At 40.0% G+C, this 18040-nt stretch overlaps 1 protein-coding gene across 10 annotated transcripts in view; it reads left to right on the top strand.

Moving 5' to 3' along the window:
• LOC129764673 (uncharacterized) overlaps positions 1-18040 on the top strand; it is a 209811-nt gene that overhangs the window by 112859 nt on the left and 78912 nt on the right. For all 10 annotated transcript variants that reach the window (XM_055763991.1, XM_055763995.1, XM_055763989.1 and 7 more), the window contains exon 3: positions 16919-17358. In XM_055763991.1, coding sequence (XP_055619966.1) covers positions 16919-17358 — 440 coding nt within the window. The remainder of the gene's footprint in view (positions 1-16918; positions 17359-18040) is intronic.

The raw sequence follows: 18040 nt of genomic DNA on the forward strand, positions 1-18040 counted from the left end.
TTAGTCTAACTAATTATTTCTCCCAGTGTGATGTTTATCGATTAATCGATTATTTGGATCGAATCGTATCGAATAACAAACTGCTGAAAAGTATTCGATTAGTGGAAGAACGATTAATTTCAAAAATCGGTGATCACTAGTGTGCTACAGGCATAGTTGCCAGAACTTTCAATCAACTTCAAACGCGTTTTTCACGAAACTAGTTTTTTTTTTCAAACTGGCGTACACGATATCTCAAGTTCAACCGATGTTTCCCATACATTCATTGGCACCTTACTGCACACAGAACGCCGAAATCACCTCGCACGAAAGCATCTTTGAGCGCTGAATTGGGGAGTCTTTTCAACTACTTAGGAGATGATCCAAATTACCCAATTGCAATCTTTTTGGATCCGTGATTCATGTCAGACTATTTTAGAGTTCTTGGAATGTAAACAGCCCAGCCGTCGTCTTCAGCATCTGTTAAACGAAGCAAACGAGACGAAACTGAATCAAACCTTACACACGAAACTTACAACACCTTTGAAACGTTCCACATACCACGTTGCCAATCACAATTTTTCTGAAATAAATGCCTATCTTGAAAATATATTATTTATCATTAAAACGGTTAAATGCAGCAAAGTGAATATAAAACTAATGCTTCAAGTTTAGCGAATGCAGATGCTCAAAAATTTCTGCAAAATAGCTTCACTAAAATTTACAAATAAATATTTTCCGCTTTCGCAGAGGATCGTAGAAGTAAACGAAGTAAGCATCTTAGGTACTTGCATGACGATTTTGTGCATGGTTGTCCGAAACTGTTCCAAATCATTTTCACCGAACAGACCACAATCACGTCCCAAGTCCAAATATTCATGCTGTAACTTATCAAGAAGACTAGCCACATCCAATGAGAAAGAAAACGAGTTACCGTTGGAGAAATACTGCTCAAATAGCTTATTCAGGAACGCGGATAATATTATCCTATTTAAGATCTGAATGAAACTTCTTCGCCAGTGATACAGCAGAGCCTCTCGATCATGGCAATACATTCAGAACTAACCTTCCGGCGCAAGTTCCGATCTTTGCCTTGAAAATTGTCTTCGAGCAGAACCAAATGCATGAAGATTGTTTGGGAACAGAATCAGATTGGATCGAGTCTTCTAAAGCTTCAAGTTGAGCGAGTTAAGATGCTCAAAAAGTTCTACAAGATACTCATTTCAACCTCCTTCTTTGATTGTAAAATCATCAATGGTCTCGGCAGGGTTTTACTGGCAACGGCCAATCGAAGAACGATACAGTAAATGTTTTCAAGCAAAGGATCAGCTTTGGGAAGTTCCAAAAAGGTATTTGTATAAGGTAAGGTCATAATACTACTGTTGAAGTATTCAGTAAGATGATTGACGTCGTTAATATTGCGGAAGATGTCCCAAGAAGTTCCATTGATGCAATCACATAGTCGCGGTAGGTTTCCACAGAATGTTGATCAATAGCACAAGTGTTGATATTACACGAGCAGAAAATGAGATCGTGTTTAGACAGGCCAGGCACGGATACTTGTTGAAAGGTGGTTACAACATTATCGACTCGACTCGAGTGTTGAGTTTCTTGTTCTCATTATCACAGGAAGTTTTCAATGAGCTGAAGTTCTGCTCCATCGCCATAATCTGCTTCTGAAGATCTTCTTTGATGTCATCAAGTTTCGAGTTAAGCTCAGCTTTCGAGGCATCTATAAGCTGGTTTGTTTCGTCGAAACGTTTTGAGAACATTGCAACTGCGCTTTCCAAGGCATCCAGAGCTACCTGCCGGACAGACATAAAGCTTCTGGCTTCTCGTCGACATCGTTGTTTACTAACAGATGTAGACAGAAAAATAATCCCACAGTAGATCGTAATAGAATGTCACAGTAGACTGTAATAGGACAATGGATAAGTGCTGTCGATAGTATTGAAAACTCTTTCAGCGTTCTTCCAGTATTCGAAGATCAATATTTTATACCTCAGCACAGATGCACATATTAGGAAGTATAAAACTTTTTAATGTAATAACACTATTTAAACTGCATAATTAACGCATTTTGATTCTACGGAAACGACGTAGTATACTTATAATACTGTTTGTTATCAGCAGTCTATTCGCGCTTGTTGTGTGTAGTGATCCCCGATAATCTTTCGATTAATCGATTAATCGAATATTTCCTACAGAAACCGACTATTAATCGAACGAATACTGCACAACCAATAATCGAAGCGAACGAATAATTTACGTCGATTAATCGACCCAAACCCACAGCAAAAAAAAACCGTACGGCCGCTGCAGTTTTATCCTGAAAATCAATCATTATCTTTAACGCTCTCCTAAACCCCTAAAAGAAGCTCAATGACGTCGATGCGAGATGAGCTTCGTTGACGAGTTTAGGGGAGCGTAAAAGATAATAATTGATTTTCAGGCGGAATGAACACTTTTTTGATTCCAGATGGCTCTCTATCAAATGAGAAATATTAGTCTAACTAATTATTTCTCCCAGTGTGATGTTTATCGATTAATCGATTATTTGGATCGAATCGTATCGAATAACAAACTGCTGAAAAGTATTCGATTAGTGGAAGAACGATTAATTTCAAAAATCGGTGATCACTAGTGTGCTACAGGCATAGTTGCCAGAACTTTCAATCAACTTCAAACGCGTTTTTCACGAAACTAGTTTTTTTTTTCAAACTGGCGTACACGATATCTCAAGTTCAACCGATGTTTCCCATACATTCATTGGCACCTTACTGCACACAGAACGCCGAAATCACCTCGCACGAAAGCATCTTTGAGCGCTGAATTGGGGAGTCTTTTCAACTACTTAGGAGATGATCCAAATTACCCAATTGCAATCTTTTTGGATCCGTGATTCATGTCAGACTATTTTAGAGTTCTTGGAATGTAAACAGCCCAGCCGTCGTCTTCAGCATCTGTTAAACGAAGCAAACGAGACGAAACTGAATCAAACCTTACACACGAAACTTACAACACCTTTGAAACGTTCCACATACCACGTTGCCAATCACAATTTTTCTGAAATAAATGCCTATCTTGAAAATATATTATTTATCATTAAAACGGTTAAATGCAGCAAAGTGAATATAAAACTAATGCTTCAAGTTTAGCGAATGCAGATGCTCAAAAATTTCTGCAAAATAGCTTCACTAAAATTTACAAATAAATATTTTCCGCTTTCGCAGAGGATCGTAGAAGTAAACGAAGTAAGCATCTTAGGTACTTGCATGACGATTTTGTGCATGGTTGTCCGAAACTGTTCCAAATCATTTTCACCGAACAGACCACAATCACGTCCCAAGTCCAAATATTCATGCTGTAACTTATCAAGAAGACTAGCCACATCCAATGAGAAAGAAAACGAGTTACCGTTGGAGAAATACTGCTCAAATAGCTTATTCAGGAACGCGGATAATATTATCCTATTTAAGATCTGAATGAAACTTCTTCGCCAGTGATACAGCAGAGCCTCTCGATCATGGCAATACATTCAGAACTAACCTTCCGGCGCAAGTTCCGATCTTTGCCTTGAAAATTGTCTTCGAGCAGAACCAAATGCATGAAGATTGTTTGGGAACAGAATCAGATTGGATCGAGTCTTCTAAAGCTTCAAGTTGAGCGAGTTAAGATGCTCAAAAAGTTCTACAAGATACTCATTTCAACCTCCTTCTTTGATTGTAAAATCATCAATGGTCTCGGCAGGGTTTTACTGGCAACGGCCAATCGAAGAACGATACAGTAAATGTTTTCAAGCAAAGGATCAGCTTTGGGAAGTTCCAAAAAGGTATTTGTAAGAGATTTTTAGAACGAGAGAATAATTTAACACTTCAAATTTAACGAAAAACAAACGAACGTGTATAGAAAAATCATCAGTTGAAATACACCATCACATTTTGTTGGCATGAAAATTGCAGTTTCTTATTGGTGTAAAATTCTTTTTTAAATTTTTTTATCCCATTTATTTATTTATCAGGCTCATTAGCATTATCTGTAGCAGAGCCGGGTTTTTATCGTGTACATGTACATATGTTTATGTTTCTATAAATTGTAAATTACACAGTAGAAGTAGTAGCCATTTAGGCGTTAGATGTTCTGTTCCATTACATTATGGTAAATTACACTGTAGTAGCCATTTAGGCGTAAGGGTATTCTTTCTGTTCTTCCATTGTTCAGCAGACCGGACAGCGGAGACAGTTGATATTGATCATTGTTGGGTTATTTATAGAACAGCAGCCCGATGTTTCTTGCAGAGCAGAGCAGTTGTATGGATGGATCGATCTTTGTTCCACCGTGGATCGATCTCCATAGCTGATGATGGTTGCGTGGACGTAGTTATTCTATAACAACACAAAGATGGTCAATTGAGGGCCCTGAGTTTGAACTCACGATCGATCGCTTAGTAAGCGAACGCGTAACCAAGTGGCTACGAAGACCCCATAAAATTCTTGTTTGAAATAATTAAAATCAAATAGCAGTTTTTGCCAATAGATAAACATAATCTCAGTAGAAAGTACTCTATCTAGAAGAATTATATAACTGCATATTTTATGTTTTGAACATATATTCTATTTTCTCGATTTGTTTTTTTTAAAAGAAAAACAATATAAAAAGAAACAAAAAACAATAAAATACAGGCAAAATTCAGTTAATCCCTTGATAAAGGGTGTGTCACATCAAATTGCATCACGGAAAAAACGTTGTTAATTTTAAGGAATTATATCTTCAGCTTTCGCTTATAATCAGATTAAAGTGTATAGATCACGTTGGCCATGCTTCACTGTCAATTTTTCGTTAATTTGGAAAAATGTCGTCGAACGAAAAAGAGCGTCGTGAATTAATCCTGTGCACTCATTTCGAGAATCCGGAGTTGTCACATCGGGACATCGGTAAGATGCTGGGAATCGTCCAATCCACGGTCAGCAGAGTACTAAAACGATACTTCGAGAACCTAACCATCGACCGGAAGGTGAAGAACGGCAAAAATGGATGCTCCGTCAGTGAAAAAGATCACAAGCGCGTAGTTAAGCAGTTTAGACGTGATCCGAGAAGTTCGGTCCGGGATGTCGCCAATAAGCTGAATTTGTCAAGTTCATTCGTCCAGCGGACCAAGCAGCGGGAGGGCCTGCGTACATACAAGGTTCGGAAGACTCCTAACCGCGACGAAGGGCAAAACATGGTGGGGAAGACGCGAGCACGGAAGCTGTACACCGAAATGCTGACGAAGCCGCATTGCCTGGTAATGGACGACGAAACCTACGTCAAAGCGGACTTTCGTCAACTGCCGGGCCTGTTGATCTTCTCCGCAGAGGACAAATTCAGCGTTCCGGAGGAGATTCGCAAGCAGAAACTATCCAAGTTTGCCAAAAAGTACATGGTGTGGCAAGCGATCTGCTCTTGCGGAAAGCGGAGCGCCCCCTTCGTGATGACCGGCACGGTAAACGGGCAGGTTTACCTTAAGGAGTGCCTACTGTTCCGTCTTCAACGAAAGTATTAGATTCGTGTTTCCAGCCACGCCCCTTAGAGCCCACGAATATTCAGAGTGCGACACGCACACATTCACGATATTTCAATTCAACGACAAACGACAACCGAAGCCGAATAAACCGAAGCAGAAGAAAGAGCAAAAACAACAACAGCAGCAACATCAACGCAGTAAAACAATCCCGACGAGAAGTAACCTTTTCACTGGTTAGCCGAACAGCAAGTTGCAGCTCAAGAGATCAAATCCGAACGCGAAGAGAACACGTCGTAACGTGAAAGTGTATCCGACAACCCGATAAAAAGGAAAATATAGACAAATTTTATTCTTTAGAAATTGAGGTTAAACCGTTTGATTTTTGCAAGCAACGCATTTGTCCGGCGTGTTGGTTAACCGCCCGCACATTGGTCCTTCGAACCGGATTAAGTATACCGCGTGTGTTTCCGCAATAATCGAGTGTTTTGAAAGAACAAGCATAGGTAGTGCGTGAAAGGTCAAATAAGTATAGCGAACGTTTTTTCTAAATCGTGTGGATCAGTTTGTTTGAGGAAGTGCGCGAAAGAAGCAGTACAAATCAAAGCATCTCGGAAGATAAAACTTTGAAATGCCGCTTAACCATACACCAGAGAAGGCGAAAAAGGGTAATGGCGAGGACGAAATTCCTTTTAAAGGATTCGAGGATGCTATTGCTGCAGATGCCAAAACAACGACTCAGCTGAATTCGTTATTTCGGCAGCGCAATCAAACGGTGCAAAAGGTACTTCGCGTCTCAAGAATTATGAACAACCTCGAGTTCGCAGTGACTCCTGCCCAGTTGAAAGTTTATCAAAGGAAGCTTCAGTCAGCGTATGATGAGTTTTCCACCATACACAACAGAATTATGGCAATCATTCCCGATGACCATGTGTTGGGACAAGAAGACGAGTACAACCAGTTTGAAAGCATACATGACGAAGCATCCGCTGCAGTTGAGTCACTCATAATGGAGAACGAAGTACAACGATCTCATCAGCCGCAGCCACCCCAAGTAATAATCCACCAACAGCCTCTTAAAGCGCCAATACCAACGTTCGATGGAGATTATGCGAAATGGCCTAAATTCAAAGCCATGTTCCAAGACATCATGGGACAATCGAGAGATTCTGATGCCATAAAACTATATCATCTCGATAAAGCTTTGACGGATAAAGCTGCTGGTTCCATCGACGTTAAGACGATTAACGAAGGAAATTACGCCCAAGCGTGGAGGATTCTTGCCGAACGTTATGAAAATCCTCGTGTGATAGTAGAGACGCACATTCGCGGTCTCTTATCTTTGCCAAAAATGTCAACAGAATCCAGCGATGAGCTCCAGAAGTTACTAGACAGGTGCACTAACCATGTCGAAAGCTTAGAGTACCTCGGACAGAACGTAACAGGAGTGTCTGAACTGATGATAGTGTACCTTCTGACATCAGCATTAGACACGTCGACGCGTAGACACTGGGAACAGAAGATTGAACCTGGTGTACTACCGGAATACAAGTCGACTCTAAGTTTCTTGAAATCCCAGTGTCAAATTTTAGAAAGATGCGAACAAGTGTGTCAACCGTCCTATCCGAAGTCATCGATTATAAAGCCAACGATAATGCCGAAATTTACAAGCCAGCGGTCTCACACCGCTACAACAAACGAGGAATTACCATTTGTGAAATGCGACTTCTGTGGCGCGCCACACCGTAATTATCAATGTAACAAACTAAGTACTCTGTCGAATGCTGAGAGAGTCGAGAAAGTTCGATCAACCGGTGCATGCTTCAATTGTCTTCAAAGGGGTCATAGATTACGAGATTGTCCTTCACCAAAATCCTGCCGTAAGTGCAACAAGCGACATCATACTCAATTGCACGAAGATACTGAACCAGCAAATGATTCCAACATATTTCCGTCATCGAAGCAGTTAGCCAATTTAAGTCAGCCAATAGCCGAATTTTCATCACCAACAATGGTAGAGGAATCAACAACAAACATCACGTGTTCCTGTAGTTACACTCAAGGCTCTAAAACAGTATTACTGCTCACCGCCGTAGTCCGTGTATTGGATAAGAATCGCCGACAACATCAATGTAGAGTACTCTTGGATAGCGGATCCCAAGTGAATTTTGTTACCGAGAAATTAGCTGATACTCTTGGACTACCGAATCAGCCATCAAATGTACAAATCGCTGGGATCAATAATATCAACACTCTGGCACGAAATAGAATTGAACTCGAATTCCAGTCAAAACATAATGACTATCGATGCAAATTGGAGTGTTTAGTGATACCAAAAATAACAGGGAAGATTCCATCAACAACTATCGACGTGAAAGGATGGGAACTCCCTCAGGATATTCAACTAGCGGATCCAACCTTTTTCAAGTCAAACCAAATTGACATGCTAATTGGAGCAGAATTGTTTTTTAGTGTGTTGAAATCTAGAACCATCTCAATCGACGATAGTCAGCTTGTATTGCGAGATTCACACCTTGGATGGCTCGTTACAGGTACATTAAAACACAACGCAAACATTTACTATTCACAGCTGGCAACCATTCAGTCAATCGAGGAATCAATTCAGCGATTTTGGCAAGTAGAGGAAGTTCCAATTGCTAGCCAAACATCCACCGAAGAACTACGTTGCGAAGAACATTTCACGTCCACACATTATCGAGACTCAGACGGAAGATTTGTTGTAAAATTGCCCCTCAAGGAAAACGCCGACCAGATTGATAGCTGTAGAGCACTAGCACTAAAGCGGTTTTTCATGTTGGAACATCGTCTTCAGAAAAACCCTCAGCTCAAAGCTCAATATGTAGCCTTCATCCGTGAATATCAACTACTTGGACATTGCCGAATTGTGAGTGAAGCCGAAGATGATTGTAAGTCGATTAAGGCGTATTATATGCCACATCATGCGGTACTTCGCCCAGAAAGCTCTACAACAAAATGTCGAATAGTGTTCGATGCAAGCGCTAAATCATCAACAACTAATTTGTCTCTCAATGATGTTCTAATGGTGGGACCAGTTGTCCAAAACGACTTATTTTCGATCATTTTGAGATTCCGAAAACATCGATACGTATTTACGGCGGATATACAAAAAATGTATCGTCAAATACGGGTGCATCCTGACGACGCACATTATCAAAGAATTTTCTGGCGAGAGAATACAAATGAAAGACTTCAAATCCTCGAACTGACAACTGTAACTTACGGCACCGCATCAGCACCCTTTCAGGCAACCCGAAGTTTAATACAGTTGGCAATAGATGAAGAAACTGCTTTTCCCGTCGCATCTGATATTATAAAAAATGACACTTATGTAGACGATCTGTTATCTGGATCTAACACGTTTCAAGAATCTATAGAAGCTATACATCAGCTCAGAGAAATGTTAAGACGGGGTGGATTCCCAATACATAAGTGGTGCTCAAATTCTCCGAAATTATTGAAACATATTCCTATCGATGAACAAGAAGCACTTAAACCCATGGAAGATCGAGCCACAAACAAAGTCATCAAAATTCTAGGTTTATTGTGGGAACCAACAGTCGATGAACTACTGATATCATTAACCAACCTCTCAACCAGCTGTGACCCACCAGTAACGAAAAGGAAAATCTATTCTGAAATAGCAAAACTTTTCGATCCTTTGGGTTTGATATCGCCTGCAATCGTTCAAGCTAAATTACTGGTGCAACAACTTTGGCGGAGCAATTTAGATTGGGATGACCAAGTAGATAATAACATCAGTCATCAGTGGACAAACATAAGACAGTCATTATCCTATTTAGCGGAAATTAAGATTCCACGGCAAGTGACTTCCAATGAAGCAACTCGTTTTGACATACACGGGTTCGCAGATGCTTCCAATGTGGCATACGGTGCGTGTATTTACATCCGCAGTCTTTATCCAGATGGTTCAGCATCATCGAAGCTGCTCTGCGGAAAATCGAAAGTGGCTCCTCTTCACGAATTAACGATTCCCCGCAAAGAATTATGCGCTGCTCTGTTATTAAGCAGATTAATCACGAAGGTAATGCAAAAAATCGATATGAAAACCGAGCGGGTGGTCTTGTGGTCAGACAGCCAAGTTGTATTGGCTTGGCTACGAAAGCAAACCGACCAATTCGAGGTCTTTGTACAAAATCGAGTTGCTGAAATCAGTAATAGCACAGAAAAGTATCAGTGGAAATACGTGCGCTCAGAACACAATCCCGCTGATGTGATCTCCCGAGGCCAATCTCCACAGCTACTCATTCACAATAAGTTATGGTGGAATGGTCCTGAGTTTTTAACTAAGTCTGCAATAAATTACGAATTATTGGAAGAAATAACACACGAAAACATACCAGATTTGAAATGCAACTTAATGAATATAAAGACCAACATACTCATTATCGAACAGCTTCCAGTATTTTTTAAATATAGCTGTTTCAGAAAGCTTCAGCGAGTTATTGCATGGGTTTTACGATTCAAAAACAATGCAATTAAAACAAAGAACACACGTATTATTCAACGGCATCTCACTGTACAAGAATTACGACAATCTATGCTAATAATAATTCGAGTTATTCAGCACGTAGAACTGAGAGAAGAAATTCTTCGTTTGGAATCTGGAATCCGCTGCAAACAACTTGAAGCTCTGCATCCAACTTATAGCAAAGGAGCACTCCGAGTCGGTGGACGACTTAGCCATTCGAATTTGCCTGAAGAAGCCAAACATCAACTAATATTGCCAAACAAAAGTCATATCACCAAATTATTAATCATCACTCTTCACATTGAATTACTTCACGTTGGCCCTTCAGGATTGATTTCAGCAATAAGACGACGTTTCTGGTTGCTAAACGCTCGTTCGACAGTTCGCAAGGTTACTAGATCATGTGTGAAATGTTTCCGAGTGAATCCTACGAATGTTTCTCAGCTGATGGGTGAATTACCAAAACAAAGAGTGACACCATCCCCTCCATTCAGTACTTGTGGAATCGATTATGCAGGCCCAATTATGGTAAAACAAGGAGTCTATCGTCCAAAAATCGTGAAATCATACATAGCAGTATTCGTATGTATGGCTACTAAGGCTATACACTTGGAATTAGCATTAGATATGACCACTGACGTTTTCATTGCAACGTTAAGAAGATTTATTAGCCGAAGAGGGATCGTTACCGAAATGTATTCTGACAATGGAAGCAATTTTCGAGGAGCATGCCATGAATTGCATCGTTTATACCAGCTTTTTCAAGACCAGCAAGAATTCAATCGAATCATATCGTTTTGTCAAACCAAGGAAATAGAATGGCATTTCATACCACCTGATGCCCCGGAATTTGGTGGCTTATGGGAGGCAGCCGTTAAAAGTGCAAAAACCCACATGAAAAAGATAATTGGAAATAGCGTATTGAACTTTGAAGAAATGACTACAATTTTGTGTGAGATTGAAGCCATTCTCAACTCCAGGCCTCTATTCGCAGTACATAACGATCCAGCTGATCCCGAAGTCATAACTCCTGGCCATTTTTTGATTGGTCGTGCTTTAACATCAGTTCCGGAGCCAAACTTGAGCGATCTGAGAATCAGCCGCTTGAATCGCTGGCAACATATGCAGGTTGTTCGTCACCAATTTTGGATAACATGGTCCAGAGATTATCTAAACAGTTTACAACCTCGGAAGAAAAATATGCATACCATCGACAACGTTAAGCCAGGAATGATTATTCTTCTGCACGACAGAAATCGTCCAGCTTTACAGTGGAAACTCGGTCGTATAACAGCTGTTTATCCCGGTCCCGACAACCTAGTTCGCACAGTTGACATCAAGAGTGAAGGATCAACTTATCGTCGTCCGATCACTAAAATATCAATTCTACCTATCGAAGACAATTATCAAAAGCCGGAGAACTGTGAAAATTAATCATTCTATTCGGGGGGAGTATGTTCCGTCTTCAACGAAAGTATTAGATTCGTGTTTCCAGCCACGCCCCTTAGAGCCCACGAATATTCAGAGTGCGACACGCACACATTCACGATATTTCAATTCAACGACAAACGACAACCGAAGCCGAATAAACCGAAGCAGAAGAAAGAGCAAAAACAACAACAGCAGCAACATCAACGCAGTAAAACAATCCCGACGAGAAGTAACCTTTTCACTGGTTAGCCGAACAGCAAGTTGCAGCTCAAGAGATCAAATCCGAACGCGAAGAGAACACGTCGTAACGTGAAAGTGTATCCGACAACCCGATAAAAAGGAAAATATAGACAAATTTTATTCTTTAGAAATTGAGGTTAAACCGTTTGATTTTTGCAAGCAACGCATTTGTCCGGCGTGTTGGTTAACCGCCCGCACACCTACAGAAGCGCTTACTACCACTATTGAAGCAGCACGAGGGCCCGACCATCTTCTGGCTGGATCTCGCTTCGTGCCACTACTCAAAGGACGTGTTGGAGTGGTACGAAGCCAACGGGGTCACCTTCGTGCCAAAGGAAATGAACCCGCCCAACGCGCCGGAGCTTCGCCCAATGGAGAAATATTGGGCGATTATGAAGCAGGCCCTCCGGAAGAACCCAAAAGTTGTCAAAACGGAGGCGGACTTCAAGAGAAAATGGATTTCTGTTAATAAAAACTGCAACCTGATGTTGTACAGAACCTTATGGACGGGGTAAAGAGGAAGGTGCGAGCATACGGGCTTGGGCTCGAAGTATGAATAAAAAGAAAATGCCAAAAGTTGTTTAATAGTTTTTATTTTACTGTCTAAAATTTTCAAAAGGATCGGTCTACTGGGCGAATTTCTACAGCGTTTTTTTCCGTGATGCAATTTGATGTGACACACCCTTTAAAAAAGGAAGATGTCCAACAGGGGGAGGGGTATAGTAAATGTCCACGCTTGTATACGGAGGAGGAGAGTCTAAAATCAAGCTTTTTCTGTCCACGTGGTATGTGGACAGCAGCGTTTGGGTCTGTTTCAACGAAGTGGCAAATACAAATGATAGTCAGCGATTATGCGAATAAAATCCCATTACTAACGAAAACGACTGTTATGTTAAAACATTTCGAATGAATCGTTTATTTAAAATTAATTATTTATTCATCATAATTTACCACTGGCTAATTCTGAGTACTAGTAAGAAATTAATAGGAAAAGGAATACTGTTAATAAATCAATGTTATGAGTCAATATAAATTTAATTTTGAATGAAAAATTCTTGCATTTCAGAAATCAAACCTTATTTATAATTATGACAAATGATGAATTATGTTAATGAGCAATTTCGTTATGATTTATTATTTTAGATTTCTTCTAGTATCCAGTATCCGACCGGATAGGCCTGATCAAATTTGATCGTTCAAGCATGTCATCGGCCACTTGATCGTGATGTTTTGTTTTGACTTAGAACTACGTATGTCACTAACAGAGCCAAATCAGAAAACAGGTCACGTTTTTATAAAATAAAGTTAACGTTAATAACTATTTTTGCCGCGAACGAATTTTGGCAATTTACATATCAAACGAATCGGAAATTCCCTTAGATTTGTTTGATATGCTATACATTACAATCCCATAGTCTGTATATGGTTTATGAATAAAAAGAAAATGCCAAAAGTTGTTTAATAGTTTTTATTTTACTGTCTAAAATTTTCAAAAGGATCGGTCTACTGGGCGAATTTCTACAGCGTTTTTTCCGTGATGCAATTTGATGTGACACACCCTTTAAAAAAGGAAGATGTCCAACAGGGGGAGGGGTATAGTAAAGGTCCACGCTTGTATACGGAGGAGGAGATTCTAAAATCAAGCTTTTTCTGTCCACGTGGTATGTGGACATTGATGAAAATTGGAAGCATTCTCATTTCCTCATACATTTGTTCTGTCCATTTGTGTGCTTTCCCGAACATAGCCGTTAATAACGAGCAACTTATCGACGAGCAACGAAGGGGAAATCGTAATCTGTAAAGTCTCCGTGAACGAAGGAAAAGAAGAAGAACGAAGGGGAATATTTGCCTAGAGTATAAACAGTGGATCTCACTGAGGCAAACTTTCATTCTTCGTGAGGATCGACTGAACAACATCGTTGCTGGACGAGCTGGACTGCGAGGGATCGAATGCATTTCTCAAGGCATTGGGGGTGGAGGAGTAATATTATGGATAAAGTGAAGTTTTCCAAGGGCCTTTTTGAAGGTTAGAGACGAATAAACTGAAGAAGTTTAAAGTCTCAAGCAAGGAAGGAAGGAAAATTTTCAGTATCGTTCTGTATTCAAAGCAATGAATATCGCTTGTAATGTATTGGTAATGAATCTCTGCTGAGGAAAATATTCAGCCGTTTTCCAAGCAGTTAACATTGTTTGTTTTCTGTCATCAATGCATTGAACTGACGCTATGGTAAGGTGTTAAGGTTGTGCACCAAAAAATAATTTGGGGAATACCAAATTATTCAATAAGTTATATTAAGTTATTATTTTATCTTGGCTCGCGTGCCAGTTACAAAACTGCTTTCAACTAGGATTCCATTTGCGCTAATCTTGATCGTAGTGAAGCAGTGCTACTCTTTTCGAGGTTGTTGAGATTAACAGATAGAGTTTATTTCGTTTATTTAGTCACCAAGAAAGTAAATGTCGTTCTGAAATTTTGTATGTGATTAGGTTTCGCTTGCCAGTAGCAAAACTTTTTCCACTAAGGATGACAGCTGCGCTTATTTCGAGCATGTATTGAATTTATTATTTCGAGCACAAGAATGAATCATCAAATAATTATACAATAAAAAAAATCAGGGCGACCAAACTGGTAGAATGGTTATTTGAAAATTTTCGTAGCATTATAAAATAATATCCGTAGTTATAAACAAGCGACTTGAATTAAAATACAGCGTAGTTCTACGCCAACAATGCGGTCGTGTCTTAAACACAACCTCCTGTATTTTTTTTTTTTTTTTTTTTTTTTGAGAAAATTGAACTCCTTTGGCACTAGTCGAGCTGCGGCTTTACTCATGCCCAAAACATCAACCAAATATGACGAATAGTCTCATGAGAGATATTCAATTCATGAGCTAGCTCTCTCAAACTTAAATGACGATTTGCGAGTACTATTCCTTCTATTATGCCGATGTTATCATCAGTTGGTCACCCTTGACGTGACAAATCATTAATATCTCTTCGGTCGTTTTTGAATCCCTAATATCATTCATAAACCGGTGTTCTAGACATATTCAAATCACTAAATGTATTCTGTAACATTTTCAACGTTGCGGCACACGAAAGTTTGTTTGGCACATAAAATTATATACATTATCTTTTTTTTATCCCTTTTGCTTATTTTAGGCTCATTAGCATTTTAGCTGTATAACAGAGCCGAATTTAGATTGTGTACATGTCACAAGTTTATCATATCTATAATTAGCACATTACACAGTTGCCATTTTAAGGTTTTAGAGCATTCCCTTCTATACCATTGCATATGGTACACATTTACACAGTAGCCATTTAGGCGTATGAGTTTTTCCTTCTGTTCTTCCATTATCCAGTTAGACCGGACAGCGAAGACATTTGATTGATCATTGTTGAGTTATTTATAGAACAGCAGTCCGATGTATCTTGCAGAGCAGAGCAGTTGTATGGATGAATCGGTCTTATTTCGACCGTGGCTCTTCATCGCTGATGATTGTTGCGTGGACGTAGTTATGCTGTAACAACACAATGATGGTCAATGAGGGCCCTGCGTTTTGAACTCACGATCGATCGCTTACTAAGCGAACGCGCAAGCAATGTGGCTGCGGAGACCCCCTTACATCAATTTTGACCAATAGATTTTTCCATATCAAATATCATCGAGCAAAAAAAATACTTGTTTTGTAAACAAATTAAATGATAGTTCACGTTCGAAATTGACATTAAGACCAATGACAGTAGTACCAATTTCGAAATGTTCAGCGGTAGATAATTGAAGCAAATTCTCGGTAGATAATTGAAAGAATGTATTTCAATCCACGTTTTCATTGTGAACTCGTTTGGGAATTAATTCTATTTCCGATTCACAACGAAGACTTTTCGATGGGTTTCAAATTTGCAATTGTTACATTCACATGTTAATTTAATATTGCTCCGTTTATATTTAATCAGTTCCAAATAACAATTCAACTTGAAAGGATTCCCAACTTTTAACAACCGGAACAACGCTTCAACGTTTCTAGATTATTTTTTAAATGCTTTCGTCTGCATAATACCTTGTTGCTACAGTGTTCGTGACTCCTCTATGCCTCCCAAAACCAACTGACCACAAAATGAAACCAAAGTATGACAAAATAACAAATGCTATTTACCAACTCTGAGTCCCCAGTGGTCCCGGTTATACGGATTAAAATTCGACGCATGTCCAAAACATCTGCGGCCTACCTTCTCATCAAGAGGCCAAAAGGGAAAAAATTGAACCCCGAAGCAAAAGCTGGTGAATCCGATCAGAAGTGGGGGAAAAATGCTTTCGCATACAACGGAACCCATTACGGCTGCCTTCTCCTCCCTCTCTCGACCGAGTGCAATTTTTTCCCAACTAAGCTGAATGTGAATGTGTTCCGGAATTCATCTCAGCAATGCGGATGAAATTTAAAACGAATGCGGAAGTGAAATCCTATTCCCGTCGCATCCGTACAAGTGAAGGAGCATGCAAAATTGCACCTGCACCTCTAATCTGTCCATCGTTCGCTCTGTCGGTTCCGCAGCCTGTCCGTAGCATAGGTTGAAATCCATAATTGGATCGAACGATAAACACGTCAGGTGTATGAACGCAATGTGGGCCCCCCAACAAGCTTTGCGAACTGTGCCAATGCAAATGGGTTTTAAAATGACATGCGTGGGAGAAACTTCCCACCGATACTAACATTAACAGGTAATTCCTAAAGCGCTCAAAATCCCCCAACACGGATCGTGACAGATATCATCGTTTTGTGACTGGAAAACGATGACATGTTATATAGACCCACTGGCTGGTAAATAATTCGATGCCATTGATTACGGGACGGAGGGAGCATTGTCACATTGCCGGGATTGCTACTCTATTTTCCGGTCGGTAACGTATATTAATGCTTTTTTGAATAGAGTGTGAAATTTATTTGCAGGGCGCGTCCAAAGCACTGTCAGGCGATGGAAAAATATGTCGTATGTGAAATTTATATGTCATTTCCCCACTACCATGTTGGTGCTATTTAGTTGGTTTAAGGGGTGTGTTAATATTTGGCAACATCAACCGATAGTTTGTGGAATGGAATCGGGTCAAATGTTTTCATTTTTTTACTGAAAATGCAATCTTGGATTCTGAAAATCTATATTCTTTGATAAGCTTGAGAACAATATAATATGCCTTATTCATAACTCATATGATTTTTTTTACTTCCACTTTCCAGATTATATCAAGTCCGATGTTCACTGAGGGTATCGCCGCGACTGCCGGTACAGGTGGAGACATGTCTGCCGGATTCCACGACCACCGGAGTGCCTTCAGCCGCCACCGGTGGTGCTTCAGCTTCGTCCAACAGTGTTGTTTCCGGATCGGCAACAGGATCCAGCAGCATCAATAATAATGCTCCAGGATCCGCCTCGAGTAGTGCCAACACACCCAACTCCACTAATTCCTCGTCCGGTTGCAATGCGGGCACGGCAAGCAGTACCAGTGTCAACACGAGCACCAACGCCCAGGGCTCCGATGGTTCACCATCCGCGGGAACATTTGGCTCTGCCACGACCATCATCGATGATTGTGGCGCGTCGCGTACATTCCAAATCCTCTATCGCAACGAAGAAGTATCGCTGCGTGATGTGATTATGTTTCGAGCACATTTACTAGGTAATTTTATACGTTTTCGTAATATTGCTCTGGTCGTTTTTTTTTCTCGCTCGATATAGGACAAACGTGACAACTAGAAGTCACTATCTGGTGATGTTCCTATGTAGAGAGCACTTCCCCTATACATGCAATTGTAGAGTCCATTTGGATTAGGAATCGACCTGAGCGTGGAAGAGGATGCATGCGCATATGAGCAATTCCAAATGAAATCGAAAAATGACAAAACATGAGTATTTTTGATTCGAATGAAAGTTTGTATGCCGTTTGAGTTGGAGGAAATATGAGTTCTCCACAGCATTTGGGATTTTTTTGACTCAATTGTAACTTTTTAAAAGGGCGTATCGATTTAAGGATGAGAAATATTTGATAATTCATAGCTTAGAAAGTGTCTTAGAAAGAGTTATAGAATATTCATGTCCAAACGTGAAAAAATATACACTGAGAAAAAAAATAGTACTTTTTTTATTTTATTAAGTACCGGTAAGTTTATTCGTTTTTTTTCAAAAATTGATGCTTTACTCTGCAAAAATGGTTACAAATTTAATAATCAAAGTATCGCCCATCGCAAGTCACAACTTTTTCCCATCTTTCTGGCCATCGGATCCCTTCGCGGAAATAATCGGCCGGTTTGTCGGCTAACCACGAATCGAACCAATTTTTGACTTCATCATTATTGGAGAAG

The sequence above is a fragment of the Toxorhynchites rutilus genome, chromosome 2, assembly GCF_029784135.1.
Source record: "Toxorhynchites rutilus septentrionalis strain SRP chromosome 2, ASM2978413v1, whole genome shotgun sequence".
NCBI classification, from domain to species: Eukaryota; Metazoa; Arthropoda; class Insecta; order Diptera; family Culicidae; genus Toxorhynchites; species Toxorhynchites rutilus.